This window comes from Sphaeramia orbicularis, chromosome 8 (assembly GCF_902148855.1).
Source record: "Sphaeramia orbicularis chromosome 8, fSphaOr1.1, whole genome shotgun sequence".
Classification (NCBI taxonomy): domain Eukaryota; kingdom Metazoa; phylum Chordata; class Actinopteri; order Kurtiformes; family Apogonidae; genus Sphaeramia; species Sphaeramia orbicularis.
The window spans coordinates 7732899-7749017 of NC_043964.1; the positions used below are offsets into that span (position 1 = coordinate 7732899).

General features: G+C 38.6%; 1 protein-coding gene and 1 pseudogene across 2 annotated transcripts; both read left to right on the forward strand.

The window, feature by feature from the left end:
* Positions 1–1766: 1766 nt before the first annotated feature.
* Positions 1767–8082, forward strand: LOC115423801 (SAGA-associated factor 29-like; annotated as a pseudogene).
* Positions 8083–10387: 2305 nt separating this feature from the next.
* On the forward strand, positions 10388–16048 carry LOC115423786 (NFATC2-interacting protein-like). 2 transcript variants are annotated; one of them, XM_030140831.1, is made up of 9 exons: positions 10388–10480; positions 12297–12395; positions 12466–12520; positions 12594–12723; positions 12805–12885; positions 13582–13849; positions 13945–14089; positions 14786–14895; positions 15003–16046. In XM_030140831.1, the coding sequence occupies exons 1-9, from the start codon at positions 10469–10471 to the stop codon at positions 15162–15164; spliced, it is 1062 nt and encodes a 353-aa protein (XP_029996691.1). In that variant the 5' UTR covers positions 10388–10468; the 3' UTR covers positions 15165–16046. The 2 variants fall into 2 exon arrangements, with proteins under 2 accessions (XP_029996691.1, XP_029996690.1); XM_030140830.1 differs by having other exon boundaries at positions 10446–10600; positions 15003–16048.
* Positions 16049–16119: the final 71 nt, after the last annotated feature.

Sequence of the window (16119 nt, forward strand, 5' to 3'; positions counted from 1 at the left end):
TGAGCTGGGTTCTGGATGTTTGGATCCTTTTAAGACCACAGACAGGAACACAGGTCAGGAACTGGGCCAAAACCAGACCAGAACTGGACCAGAACCAGACCAAAACTGAACTGGACCAGAACTGAACCAGAATTGAACCAGACTAAAACTGGACCAGACCTGAACAGAACCAGACAGTGATCCAAACAGGATCAGAACAGAAGTTAAAGTTGATTCTTTTAAACTGGTTTAATCGTCTGAACATGATTCAGTTCCATAAACATGACCTTCACAGGTTCCCTTTAGTCCAGAGGAGTCCAGCGCATGGCCCAAAACCGGCCCAAAAGTGGTCCGAAACTGGCCCAAAAGTCCACCTAAAAGACAGAATAATGAACAAACAATAAATAAACTAAACTGTCAATGATAAACTGAGACATAATATTGTTTAAATTACATTTATTTTTCTGAATAAAGTTCTTTTTTTATCATGATATTCACAGTTTTTCAAGGATAGTTCATAAATATAAACATTTTCATGATGTGATTTGACTGTTTTCACTCTAAAACACAGATAAAGCATGTGTTTGTCTTTATTTATTGTGTTTTTCTTTTCCTGTTCTGAGTCGGACCCACTTCAGACCCTCAGTGTTCTTCATATCTGTGTTCGGAACAGGTGGCTTGCTTCGTCCTAGTTTTCAGGTCATGGATGGAGGTTGGTTCAGTTTGATCAGGTGCAGCTCAGGTAATTATTCATTTTACAGGATGTTTATTCTGTGTGTTCTCAACACTGATGATAACTGAGGCCTTTATGACCTCTAAACCTATAAACCTATTTTCAGTGTCAGATACAAACCCATTAAACCCATGAAACCTGAACCTAAAACATGACACTGACCTTAAAAGAACCAAACATCTACTGGGTTTGGGTTGGATTAGCATGATCTTTCATTCCCTAATGCTTCTGTTGACACTCAGAATTAATGCAGGAATGAACATAATCCTCTTATTTCTCCTTTATTTTCAAGGCTCCTGCTCTTTTTCTAACCTCCATTTATTACTTTTTGTTGCTGTGCATATTTTAAGCATCTCAAAACCTTTAAGAAACATTAATAAAAGCCTGTTAAGTCACTTTAAAGCCTTTAATTTATGTCAGATATGAAGTATTTTATATGTGTTTACTGCACTGGACTTGCAAATTAACTTTAAGTGACCCACAGTTAAAATAAAGCTGTGATTTTATCCAATAAATCTGAAAAATGGACATCAATTTATACATGGAATATGTTTTATTTATTCATTATTGTAATCTTTTTTATTTATGTATTTATTTTTACACCTGTACATTATTATTATTATTATTATTATTATTATTATTATTATTATTATTATTAATGTTGTATGTAAATGTATGATGAATTAACAATTTTTACCATTTTACCAATTTTTTCAACAAATAAACATCAATTGTAATTGTAATTTTTTAAATGTTATTATATATTTTCTGATTTTGCACAACAGTGAATTTAAACACATGTTTAAAGCAGTAAATTCAACTAAAAGCTTCAGATAAAACCATGAGATTAATTAAAAAAAAAAAAAAAGCATTTCATAATAAAGTGTAAATATATCAAATCATGAACAGATTGTGGATTTTTATTTCTAAATAATAGATTTTTGTGACATGATTGAACCGGTTTTCTTGTCTGAACCTGCTGTTCTTCTCCCCTCTGTGTGGTGGTGCTGTGCGCGGACACGCGAGATTCCCCAAGACCACGACGAAGAAGAACCGGAAGTTAATCTGCAGTTAGCGTTAGCTTATCCAAACAACAACAAACACTTCTATCGGTGAGTTTATGCACTCTTTTTTCACTGAACAGAAACGTCTTTACGCGATGGTTTAACATATTCACACATGATTTATGGAAGTTAATCGTCAAATGCAAGGAAATAGTTAAAGTGGTGTTTGGCTGTGCAGATATTTGGTATGTTAAGATGCGCTACATCTCACGTTCACGACCTTCGGCTAAAGCTAACACCGAAAGCAGAGAAATGACTATTTGTTGTAATATTTTAAGTAATTTAATCTGATTTCGGATGACTGACTGATATAATTAAACTGTTGTTTAATTATCTGATTCCAAGAGACGCGTTGTTCGACTGTTTACAGTGAAAGTGAATCTTATTCCGGATCAATGAACTCCATTAAAACTTGACTCATTTAACGAAACTGGGTCCAAACGTTCGATAACTATGTTTTTACTGTGAATTAAAAACTACAAACAGAAACAGTTGGTTTGGGGTTTGGATTCGGTTCGATCCGATCCCTGATCTAACCATTTCTTAGTCGTTTAACAAGTTAACAATGACAACTCACCTAAAATTAAATGAAGAAAATGAGAAAACTGAAACAAAAAAAACAGACGTTTCAGTCAGATCTGTCATTAACAACATATAATCTATCACTATATTTGTTTTCTTTTTTTTTTTGTTCATTTTATTTATTTTGATCTGTTTTTTGTTCAATTCTTGCCTGTTTTATAATTTTTCATCATTTTTTTCAGTTTGTGACTTGTTTTGTTCATGTTACTTATTAATTTGTTGATTTATTATTAATTCTTGTTCATTTAGTTCCAAATTTTATTTTGCTTTTATTTAATGTCACAAAATGTTTTTGCTTATTTTTTCCACGTTATTTTAGCATTTTGTGATTTTTAATCATTTATGTTTTTATTTTATGTTTTGTTTTAGTTAGTGTTTGTATTTTATTTATTATTTAACACAAACCCAGTGTCTCCATCCACTGTCATTGATCAGAGGGTTTCACCGGAGAATCAGTGTTCATTTTATTGATTTCTTTTCTTTGGTTGTTTTTGTTCATCCCCCCCCCCCCCCCCCCCCCCCCGCTTTTTGTTTGTTTGTGGCTTGTTTTGTTCCTGTTACTCTTTATTTGTTATTTATTTCATTTTGTACATTTTGTTGCTTCTTTGATTTTTTTTTTTTTTTTTTAACTTTATTTTAGTCCTTTTTTGCTCACTCTTCCCATATTATTGATTGTTTGTGGGGTTTTTTTATTAGTTTTTGTTCATTTTACTCATTAATGGTATTTTAACTGTATTTGTGTCAGTCTATAGAACTGATTTAATTCAGCTGAAAACGATAAAATAGTGGATTTTTCATCAGAGTTTGGATTCAACTTTATGTCTGAACCTTCTCTAAAGGTGTCCAGAGGGTAAAGATGTCAGCTGACACCAAGATCGCAGAGCTGCTCACAGAACTCCATCAACTCATCAAACAGACTCAGGTAAAGAATTCAACTCAACCGTCCACTGAACAATCACCAGTTCACAAACAGTTTCACTCTATTGCAGATGAATTCCTTTCTTTCTTTTTTGATCCCCATTAGCTGTACCATATCTACACCTGTTCTTCCTGGGGTCCTTACAATAATCTTTATAACTACGAATAACGAATAACATCCAATATATCATACAGAACAATTTTCACATACTACATAACATTCAAGAAAATAACAACAGACAAAAATACAGACACAACAGTTTCTTTAGGTCAGCAGCGGTATAGAAGTATGTACAGTACATATATTCAGTTAACCCAGGTATCAATCATTTATGGTCAATAGATGTTTCTTGACTGATTTCTTAAGTTTCATTTTACAGTTTTCTTTTGTGATGTGTCTGGTAGTTTGTTCCATTCTTGTATAGTTCTGTTTGTTACCATTCTTTTCATTGCATTTGTTCTTGATTCGGGTCTGTCTAAAATTACCTCTGGTTGCGTAACTATGTCTGTCTGAACTAAAACAAACATTTTTGTACAAGATGGATTTTTTTTGTTCTAATAATATTTCTAAAGAAAACCAGTAATGAATAAAGTCATCTTTTTTTAACAGAGCCACTTCAAGTGGTTATGCATCGCAGTAACATTTGTTCTGTAGCCACACTGCAATGCAGTGTGAGCGGCTCTATTTTGTGCAATTTGCAACTTTTTAATATTTTCTAGTGTTGTATTTGACCAGACTACTGGACAGTAATCCCAGACTGACAATACTAAGGACTGAAACACCAATTTAGTTCAACTAGGAGACATAAAAGCTGCACACCTTTTTACCACAGAAACAGCATTTCCCATCTTGGTCGTCATATTATCAATCTGTGTAGTCCAAGACAATTTGTTATCTAACATAACTCCCAGTCATTTTATTTCTTGAACTTGTTTCGCTTATATTTTATTTATGATGAGATTCAGTTCAAGTTGATGATGTAGAGTATGAGTTGAACCAAGTATAATACTGTATGATACTGAATGTTGACATTTTTCACATATTTTAAAGACATCCAGAACAGGCGGTGGGGACAGGAGTGAAAACGAGGTCCAGTTTCATGTCAGATATTTCCTGTTTGTGTTTCAGGAGGAACGGTCACGCAGTGAACACAACCTGCTCAACATCCAGAAAACACATGAACGGATGCAGACGGAAAACAAGAGTCAGTCACACATTCGCCCACTCTTTTATTTCCACATTCATGACAGGAACAGAACTAACCAACTGTGTCTGTTCTATGCTTTTAGCTTCGCCCTATACAGGACCAGCTGCGAGGACTGTACACGACGGCCAAGCTGACGCTGAAGCCGAATGCAGGTGGGTTCCTCTGGACTTGGCCCGATTCTGTTGGATCTGGTCTACTGACCTGGTCCAGCTCTGGTCCAGTATTTGTTGACAGAGAAAAAAGGAACAAATGTCTCCAGAAAAAAAAAGAGAACGGAGAAGAAACGATGACCTTTATCCACTGAAAACACCATAAGTGGATCAGAACCAGTAAAACAATAATAGAATAAACGTATAAATGAACACAAATACTAACAGTTCTATCATTTTAGTGCGAAAAAGTGAATTATATATGAAATGGTTATTTTTACAATGTACTCTTTCACAACATGGATGTGAATGAGCTGAACAACCTTTAAACAAAGTACAACTGGACCAGTATTTAACCAAACATTTGACCAACGTGTTTATTATCATTTATATTTTTTTCTGTTAGTGGTTCTGATCCACTTCAGATCATATTGGTCTGAATGTGGAACCTGAACTCATCTGTTTAATGTCAGAGTCATTTTTCATTCCTCTGACCTGATCGGACCCTTGGGCGGCCAGTTTGAGTCCACGGCCGTATCTTGGACCCCCCCTGGTCTGAACCATGTTCCTCTGGTTTATCTCCAGCATCCTGAGACACGCGCTGGATAAAATCCAGAAATCAAGTCTCTACTGGAGGAAAGACGAATAGGTACGAGTTCGATTAAGTCAGATCATGACAGAGATTTTTGCCTTTTATCATCTGTTTTTATCGACTGTTTTATCATCTGTTTTATCATTTATTTATCATCTGTTTTGTCATTTTTATCATCGTTTTTTATCGTCTGGTTATCGTCTATTTTGTCATCTGTTTTATCGTCTGGTTCATCATCTGTTTTTATCGTCTGTTTATCGTCTGTTTTAATCGTCTGCTGTAATCGTCGGTTTTATCGTCTGTTTATCGTCTGTTTTTATCGTCTGTTTTATCGTCTGTTTTTATCGTCTGTTTTATCGTCTGTTTTCACAGCGGCTAAGATGGCGGGCGTCTACAGTGACAGTGACCCGCCCAGGAAGACGATGAGGCGTCGGCGTCCGATGACACTGCTGCAGCAGTCGCCATGACGCTGCCTCTGTGGATCGGAAAACCAGGAGAGGGGTAGATCCCGATCCACAGATCAGACCCCCGTGGTAGATCCAGATCCAACTAACAGATCAGACCCACCGTGTTCTGGATCCGGTGTTTGTTCAAGATACAGAATTGTGTAAATCCAACTGAAACAGAGGCTGAATCATCATGTGACTCAGGAAAACAGAAACATCTGATGTTTGAAGCAAACAATAGTAAAATGTAGAAAAAATATATTTCAAGCAAAATGATTAAAAAATCATTTTATCTGAAAAAAATTATATGTTGAGGAAAAAGTGGTATTTCAATGATTTATGCATCAAGTTTTAGACAAAATATGGAGATTATAGAAATAGAATAGAGTAGAATAGAATAGAACTAAGTAGAATCAACTCAATAGAATAGAACTAAATACAATCGAGTAGAGTAGAATAGAATAGAACTAAATAGAATAGAGCTGAATAGAATAGAAGTGCCATCCAATCCATGCATCAGGTAATACAAATAAAGCTGATAAATAATGTGAATATTATTTCTGGAATGTTTTTCAAACTCTCAATGTAGAAACTGTTGAGTCGTTCCACGTTTCCCTACATTTTCTTTCAAATATTCTGACTTCATTCTTTTTCACAGCTTCTTTTTCTAGACTTTTCAACTTTTATTATTTGATGATTGCGTCTATCATTCATGGTTAAACAGACGTCATGTTATTTGTGCGTAAAACTCACCCTCTCTGAGATCCGCCCTCTGACGCGAGTGGGCGGGGCTAACCGCGTGCCTGTGTGTTTCAGCCCGCCCCCTCTTGTGCGGAGCCACGCCGGCCAACAGCGACTACCGTGGCCAAACAGGGTGACAAGGTGGCGGCGCGGGTGAAGGCGATGGACGAGACGAGCAGTGGATCCTGGCCGAGGTCGTCAGCTACAACCACTCCACCAACAAGTAAGGACCGGCCCACTGCTGCACTGGGCGCCATGATGACCACCGCAGCCTGACGACGAGGTCAAGCTAATGAGACTTTTGTTCTTGTGTTTGTTCAGATACGAAGTCGACGACATCGATGAAGAAGGAAAAGAGTGAGTTGGATGTAATCACTTCAAAAATAACTGAAATAACAGATTTTAAACCAGTTTAAACTGGTTCGAAGAGTTTTAAACTGGTTTAAAGTGGTTTAAATCAATTTAGAGTATGTTTTGAAGTGGTTTAAACTAGTTTAAAGTGGTTTAAACTACAGTGATTGAACCCGGGAGATGGAGGTGGAATCGGCTACCTTTGGGTTAAAAAAAAAACCTGCCAAAGTGAAAAAAAAAAACCCAACAACAAAGTGACCCAAATAAAACTGTTTAGTTTACAACAAAAAGATGAGACGTAAGCAGGAAATTTAACAAGGAGCTGAAACAGTCATTTTGGATACATTTAAGAGAAAAAAAAACCCAGATGATTGTGTTGGATTCAAGCAGAAACTCCTAAAAAGAAAAAAAACAGATCAAAATGTTTTACTGGGGTGAAAACATCAATTTATAAAAACTAAAACTGATTCTCTGGGAAGAAAATTTTCAATAAAGTACAACTTTGTCTAAGATTAATGTAATTTAAGGTGAAAACGATAAAAGTTACAAATTTACAGAAAAGAAGAAAAACTCAATATTTCATATTAAAGTCACAGATTAATGACTAAAGTCTGGTTTATACAAATGTTTAGTAGATGATCAGTACACATCCTACGTTACGCAGGAGTCCTCGCTGCGGTTGCCATGGAGACGCAGCCTCCACCTGTTTGTCATCGTCACTTCTGCGCCGCTGAACCTGAGTCCGTGTGTGTCCGCATGTGCAGCCGCGGTGCATCATGGGAGCTGTTGTTGTGTGTTTCAGGCGTCACACGCTGAGCCGGCGGCGGATCATCCCCTCCCCCAGTGGAAGGCCAACCCCGAGACCGACCCCGAGGCCCTGTTCAGCAAAGACCAGCTGGTCCTGGCCCCTGTACCCGCAGACTCACTGCTTCTACCGCGCACTCATCCACACGCCGCCACATAGGGTCCGCCCACACGCACACGCACACACAACACTGACCCCTGACCTCTGACCTCTGACACCCCCCCCGTTTGTGTTTCAGCCTCAGGACGACTACTCGGTGCTGTTCGAGGACACGTCGTATGCTGATGGGTACTCACCACCGCTGAATGTCGCTCAGAGTATACGTGGGCGCCTGCAAAGAGAACAAGAAGAAATGACAAGGAGAAGAAGAACTAAAAGAAGAAGTGGAAGTAGAGGAGGATGTTGACAGTGGGACAGGAACGGTCTGTCCTCAGTCATGTGTCAGCTGGAGGCCTGCAGCATCCCCAGTGGACACGTCTTGAATCTGCCTTAAACTGTTTTTACTCATGCGTCCAGACATAAAGCTGACTCCATCATGTGTTTGCATCTCGTTCTTCGCATAGGGACGTCAATTAAAATCTAGCGACGGAAACGAGTCATAAAAACAAAGGCGCTCTGTTTCCGACTGTCAACTGAAAGAACAATCTGGTCCATGAGATGTTTAAGTGTCTGATATTCATCCAGTTTATTCCATTGTTATGATCATCCACCATTGTGTTGTTCCTCTACTAGAAATACTACCATGTTTTAAAATGTGACCCATTTTTATTTATGCTTAAAAACATGTATTGTTCAACTTTGTTGCTAATATTTTCTTTTAGTGCAATTAGAGCAGGGGTCTCAAACGTGCGGCCCGGGGGCCAAAAGGAGCCCGCCTTAGGTTCCAGTCCAGCCAGCCCGGGGATGAATTTGCGAAAAGTCCACAATCAAGGCTGTGGAACTCATTTTACTTCAGGTTCCACATACAGACCAACATGATCTACAGTAAAATATAACAGCATAATAACCTACAAAAAAGAATGACTCCATATTTTCTTCTTAGTTTGATGTGAAAAAAATGTTACATCATGCCTATAAATAATGACACAACTTCAAATTTTGTCTTTGTTTTAGTTCAAAAAATAAACTATGAAACTACACAGCTACACAGTAGCGCCACCCAGAGGGACATAAGAGGACAGTCAGGTTTAGAACGTGTCCATTCTGGTCTAGAACTCCAGGGGTTAAGGACCATGTGTTTCAGGTCCGTCAGCTGAACTCAGATATTCTATAACAGACTTTAATAATGTGTTTCAAACTGTTTCTGTTCTTTAGTGTGTCATGGAAATGTTTCTCTGCTGCTGGTGGATAAGAAATAGAGACATCTGCTGGCCAACAAGATTTTATTTCTTTGTCAGAAAGGTCAGTTCTGCACACGACCGGCGATTGTGAAGAAAAGACAAAGAACTTCTCACAAGATCCACCTTTTATTATAGGGTGAATCCCATTTGCTAGTGACACCTCCAGTCTTCTCACAGGGCCTTTGGATTGGATGAGCTCAAGGTTTTCACAATCAGTCACCTTTTGTTACTTCGCAAGAAAATTTATACACATAATAGGAAGGTTTGGGTAAAGATATGGGAAAATTAGCATGCAGTGGGGAAGGGTATTCAGGAAAGGATATGGGAACAAAGAAGGGAATCTGATAAAGAAGTCAAAATTCCATTACAAGTGACAGTCCATGGAACCAGCAAAGGAATGAAAATGTTAAAAGACTTTCAATAAAAGAACGATAAAAACAGGATGAAATGTCCTCAGAAACACTAGAAGAGTTCAGCTTCTACACGCAGATCCTCTGTTGACCTGGTTCGACTGTCGACTCTTAGCTCCGACTCCAACACCGTCCACAGATAACAGTCGGATCCACTGTTGGTCCGTCTTCACCATGGATGATGATACCTCCAGGTGAAGGCTCCATCCAGTCCTTCCAAAGTCCATCACCAGCTCCTTGGTTCTTTGTCCATTCAGGTCCAGGACATCATCATCACACCATTTAATAAACATTACTAAACGTTCCCGTGGAATGACCCAGAACCCTGACGAACACACATCAGAACTGTGTGGTCTGAGAACTTGACCCGGTAGCTGTTGTCTAGGCTGGTCGTCCAGCTGACTGTGGACCACAGATTTATAAAACAGTCAGGAATATTTGACTGATTTCACTAAAGAGGCAAAGAATCAAGTCAAATACATTTACATTGTTTTATATATTTGGTTTAATCACCAAATGGGGTTTTTGTTAGTTATTTTTTGTCACAAACTGATAAATAAAAGTGTTGTGTTACATTTCCTGAGTTTCCTAAAGTCTGTTTTTATTGAATTCTGGTCATTTGATCTGATTATTTTTTTGTAGTTTTGTTTCATTTTGTTGATTTAAAGCTTATTTTGTTCAGTTTGTTAATACCACGGTTCATTTACTTATTTGTTTGTTTTACGTCTGTTTTGTCTATAACTTAAGGTTGTAAACTTTCTGTTTTCTGATCTACTGATTTACTAACTTATTTACTTCTTTATTTTAGTGAAGTTTTTAATCTTTTATCATATATATTGGGTTGTTTTTAATTGGTGTTTTTAAAAAAAAAATTCTGTGGTTTGTTTCATGCTGTGCATTTTGCAATTTTGTTCTGTAACAGCATCTGGGATGTTTTTATTGAATGACAATTAATGAATCTGAATCTTTCTTTCTTTCTTTCTTTCTTTCTTGCTTTCTTGCTTGCTTGCTGAAGTCAGTGTGAATCAAAAACACCGCTTGTTTCTATAATTTCCTATGGTTTTGAAGGCGGCACCATAGATTGAAAGGCCCAGAGTGAAAGTGAAATTTCCGACTGTTGTGAACGCTGCAGTGCGCGGTAAACAGCATCATGGCGGAAAAGGTGAGAGACTGTAGCGGTTTTGTGGATAAAATGTCCTCATTCGGCCGGAAATGTGATAAAGAAGCGTCCCAGCGGATGTGTGATGGGTTTGGACTAAGGACAGGAGGGAACAGATACGATGTGAGCACAAATAAACGGATAACAGTCGCGAATTTTTACAGATAGCGGCATGTTTAGCTCCATGTTAGCTAGCTTAGTTTCATTTTTGCTGATCGGTTTTTCAAAATAAAAGCAGGTGAAGTATTCCACTGTCATGACCAGTTTTAGTTCCACTTTTAGTCATAAACGGGTAAATAACCAAATATAGGTAATAACAGTAACTAACCGGTCATTTGTGTTTAACAAACACATTTAAATCAACATAATAATGTTAATATTTAGCATTTTTGTTCATCTGTAGCTTCAGCAGGAAATGAGAAACTATTAATGATCTAATTAATGACTGATCAGTGAATATTGTTTGTGTAATATAGTGAAATTCTGCTTTACTATCAGGAATCTGTCTTATATAGATAGGGGATCTTTTTATTTAAGTTAAGTGAAGACATGTTCTGATGATTAAACGACTAACAGTCAATGTTTTCACTCAGTTTATTGAATGAAGCATTTGGCTCAAACTCTGTTATTAAATGTGTGTATTTGTAGATCCTCTGTATCTGTACATGAGAATGAACATGTATAAATGATAAACTGAGACAGAATATTGTTAAAATTACACTTATTTGTCTTAATACAGTTCATGTTGTTCATATTTGTTCAGGTTTTTCACATTTTGCGTTAAAGGATAGTTTGTAAATGTAAATATTTTCATAATGTAAGGTTAATTTTTTACAAAAACAGAAAGAAAAATTTAGAGTTGTCATTATTATAAATAATTATTATTATTGTTATTATTATAAATGACAACTCTAAATATGACTTTAGATCAGATCGATAACCCTGAACTAGGGTGTAATGATATGAAAATTTCATATCACAGTTATTGTGACCAAAATTATCATGATTATCGTTATTATCACGGCATTGTTGAAATGTGCTTGAAATGTTCAAAAAGTACTTACACACAACCTGAAATAATTTAACCAAATTGTATTTTGAAAATAAAGAAACAACAACAAAAAAAACCCTAATAAAATAATAGGCACAATGTACTTTCTTTTGCAGAAACATTCAAATATTAACACGTAAACATCAAACATACAAATGTGCATTAAAGATGGCACCTTATGGCCATTGTTTGCCCATTTTCCATGTCGAGTTTGTGTTGAAAGTGTGCTAATCAAACACGGTTATGATAATTACAATTTAAATGGTAAAACTAACCGTCAGGAATTTTACCGTGGTTTATCGTTATACCGATAATCGTTACATCCCTACCCTGAACTAAACTGAGTTGAAGTCTGTGTGACTCAGACGGTGTTTTACTGACGTGAATATTTATTTTATTTTTATTTATTAACCTTCATTTAACCAGTTAGAGACTCACTGAGCTGTCCTGACCCAGACAGTAGAAGCAGAAGTTCCACACAAAATTGATGACATCCACTTTAAAATACACATAAAACACAGTGAAACTGGGTTCTAAAATTATTTATTAAACACTATAAACACCATCGATAATTAAAAAGATACTGAAACTATTCAACGATGTTCCTTCAAAGCACCGATTGAACCTTCTCCTGTTAAAATGACGTTAAATGTGTTTAAAGTCATGCAGTAAAAGTGGGATTTGTCGCGTTTCGTAGATTTTCTCTGAGTTTCTGCATCGTGAACGTTGACTTGATGCTTTTATTTTGTTGGTTTGTTGATTGTTCAGATATCGTCCAATGAAACGCAGCCGGTGAAGCCACCGCCAAAACGCCGGCGGATCCTGGACCCGTCTGCCATCGTCCCAGTGCCCGTTTACTCCAATAAGGTAAAGCCCTGGCAGTGGAGGCGAAATCACGTCGGTGGTCAGGTGGTTTTCAGTCTGGTTTTGTTTCCAGGTCAACACCAGTCTGCAGCTCAGAGCGCCTGCCCTCGCCGACGCCCACAACACAGGTAAACAGGTCGGACGCCATTTTTTACGTCCCCGTCAACCTGGACAAACGTCTCACAGGTTTCATGTTTTCAGATGACGCCGCAGAGGACGGTTTGTGGACGCGGTTTTCATCGGGACAGACGCCAGCGTCGACCGCCGCCTTCATCGACTCGGACGACGAAGCGGAACGAAAGGAGGAGGAGCCAACAGCAGACGGCAAAAGGTAAGAGCTGATGGAGGAAACAGGAAGCAGAGACAGGAGGGACACGCCCACCTGGGGTCACAATGTCCTGGTGTGTTTCAGAGACACCGTCCGCAGCCCCTCCCCTCCCCCACCACAGAGCCCCGCCCACAGACCGTCCAGAAAGGCCACTAGGAAGATCAGGTGAGTCGCACCAAACCAGGGGTCTCAGGTGGTTCATGGGGGTCCGGTGGGTCATTGGGGTCAGGTGGTTTATGGGGGTCCAGTGATTCATGGGGGTCCGGTGGTTCGTGGGGGTCAGGTGGTGCATGTGGGTCAGGTAGTTTATGGGGGTCAGGTGGCTCATGGGGGTCTGGGAGTTCATGGGGGTCTGATGGTCTTAGATCTGGAAGCAGTTTGTATTTTACCTACCAGTCAAATATGATCACTTTAAGCAGATGTACTGTTGTGTGTAGTTCTAAATATTTGATTTTAAGGTGGAATTAAAGTATCTAATGGTCAATAACTGCATGTTTTTAATGGTTTTACCTTAAATTGTTTAGTTTAATTTCCTGGGATTGGATTTTCAAAATAAAAGCAGTTGATGTAATCCACTGTCAGGGTTAGATTCACTTTTAGCTGTAAACTGGTTATTATTATTATTATTGTTATTATTATTATTGGTTCATGTGTTGTCGCTACCCCTGGTGGTTCTCGTTGGTACTGAACATTTTCTCTGTTTGGTCCAAATGGGCGGACGCCACCGTGGGTTTACGTCCGAGGATCTAATGGAGAATAAACGAACCTTCAGTCTGGTGGTCTGAGACCTGGACCTGGTCTGATGTAGTCCACATGTGACAGAGTCATGTGACGTAGGCGGGGCCGGTTCTTCTCCTTCAGTGAGATCAACAGGAGGCTCCAGGTCGTGAACTCGCTTCTGTCCCCGGAGCATCAGGACCGGAGGCCGAGCCGCCGCCGAGGTCAACCCGGCAGACAGGATGCCACCAACACCAACAACGCCGACGTGGTCATCGTCGACAGCGATGACGACGTGATCGCAGTGACCCCTGACGTGACCCCCGACAGTCCGCCGTACACGCCCTCGGTCCGGGAGATCCCACTGAAGGTCCGATGCAGAACTGACGTCCACAAGATCCACGTCCTGTCGGTACGGAACTGGCGCCATTCGTCCTGTCGCATTAACACCAAAGCAGCGTTCACCGTAGGCCGTACGTGCACTAACGAACCTCTGTCTCGTTTCAGTCCACGCTGCTCAGCACCGTCTTGGCCCAGCTGTCCGTCAAACTCAAGGTCCCACCCAATCGCCTCCTGCTGATGAGGGAAGAGGTGGAGCTTCCAATTGACTCCACCGTCGGCGAGCTGGGCCTTGGCATCGCTGACATCATAGGTCAGTTTACAGCACGTTCTCACGTCTAATTAACCTTCGACCGAAGTCTGACGGAAAATAAACATAAAAGCTGCGTTGAAATCCCACACCTTCACTCAGACGTTAAGCATCCTCGAATAGTTCTGAACAATTCATGTTCATCCCAATACGTAAACACTTGTGGTGTCTTAAGCCTGAAGCTCACTGTCTAAACTGAAAGATCTGACAACAATGAGATTATATGAACAGTTATAAGTTTTACATTTGGCTTCGTATTTGTTTTGTATTTTGTGACATATTTATTTACTTATTTTGGACTGGTAAAATGTTTTAGCATCATTTCATCAGGTTTATATTTACTTATGTTTTGTACTCTCTGGACATGTAGTTTTGCACTTGGTTTTGTATTCATTATGTATTATCTTTGAATGTATTTAGTTTGGTTTGTCTGACTTTATACAGTATGATTTTATAGCTAGTTGTGTATGGCTAACCATTAAGGTTATTATTATTTAGAAGGGGGCAGGAAATATAACATTTTCTTCATCCTGCTCCTTTTCGAGCATGGGTGTGTACATGTTTGTTTATTTGATAATTATTGAATGTCTACTGATGAAACGCACAACCATGAACGAAATAAATGAAATCAAAAAAAAAAAAAAAAGGATGAACTTGGTAGCCACGACAACATTGTAATGGGTGTGGTCTGTGTTGCAGAGTGCGTCGTCATGGCAGCAGAGGTTGAAGATGCCACCGACGGCAGCGTCATCACCGTCCGCCTGCAGACCAAAGACAGAGACTCGGTCCAGGAATTTTCTCTGCACAGAGTACGTAGCTCCGCCCCCTTTTTGTTTATTCATCACGTGTCAATGCAGTAGGGCGCGATGTCACATGACCTGTCACATGATCCGACCTCCATTTGTTTGTGTTCCAGGAGGCGGCGCTGGGCTCTGTCTTCTCCCAGTATCTGTCATCCATGTCCGCCGGCGCCCGCGGGAACGTCCGCTTCCACTTCGACGGCGGCAAAGTGATGGCCAATCAGACGCCGGCGCAGCTGGACATGGAGGACGGTGACATCATCGAAGTCTGGACTTAAGATCAGGGACATTTCACATCCCCAACCTGATGACGCCACTTCATACAAACTCAACAAAAGCAGAAAAAAAACAGCAGAGGTTTCTATTTTCACTCTGAAAAAGAAAAAGTACATTTAAAATAAAACTAAAACACATTAAAACATTTATATGAAGTGTTTTTACTTTGACGTAAAACAGAATCATTTCAACTTTAATGTGGATTGGACTCAATGGTGAAATGGGATGAAGAAACGTGGTTCAACAGAAGATGGAGAAAAGGCGGAGTCTGCCTCTGGCCCCACCCATTATGCAAACAAACACAACCATTCAGCGACATCAGGGATGTCTGAGAGAAAAATGACTTTGACCTCATTTTTCATTAATTCGATAAATGTTCTAAATATTTACATGTAGTTTCTTATTATTTTCTGAATATTTCCATTTATTTTAAGAAAATGTCAAACTGAGGACATTTTTCTTGTTATTTTTAGAATCCGTGTAATTACCTTTAAAACAGTAATAGTTTTTAGTAAACGTGTTGTTATGTTTAGTAAATTTCTCATTTTGAAGAAGGTTTTTGTTATTTTTACAAAGTTTGTCATTATTTTGATTTGTTTTTCCCTTTGAGTAACTTTCTCATTATTTTGACGTAAATTTTTTATTGTTTTGAGAAAAGGTCTTTTTTTTTATTAAAGTTTGTTGTTTTAAGAGTATTTCAAGGAAATATATCACATTTCTCATAACTTCAGGTTTTTTTATACTTCACTTTTAAGTACTGTATTATTTATCCTAATATTTTGAGTAAATTTCTCATTATTTTGAGGAAATGTCTTTATTTTGTTGAAGTTTCTCTTTATGACTAAGTTCTAGTCATTTCTTTTACAGTTTTTTACCCTCATCCATCTGTCTGTCCATTCATATGTGCAAAACTTTGAGGGTTTTCAAATGTGGGCACCGTATGCTCTATTGTGACAT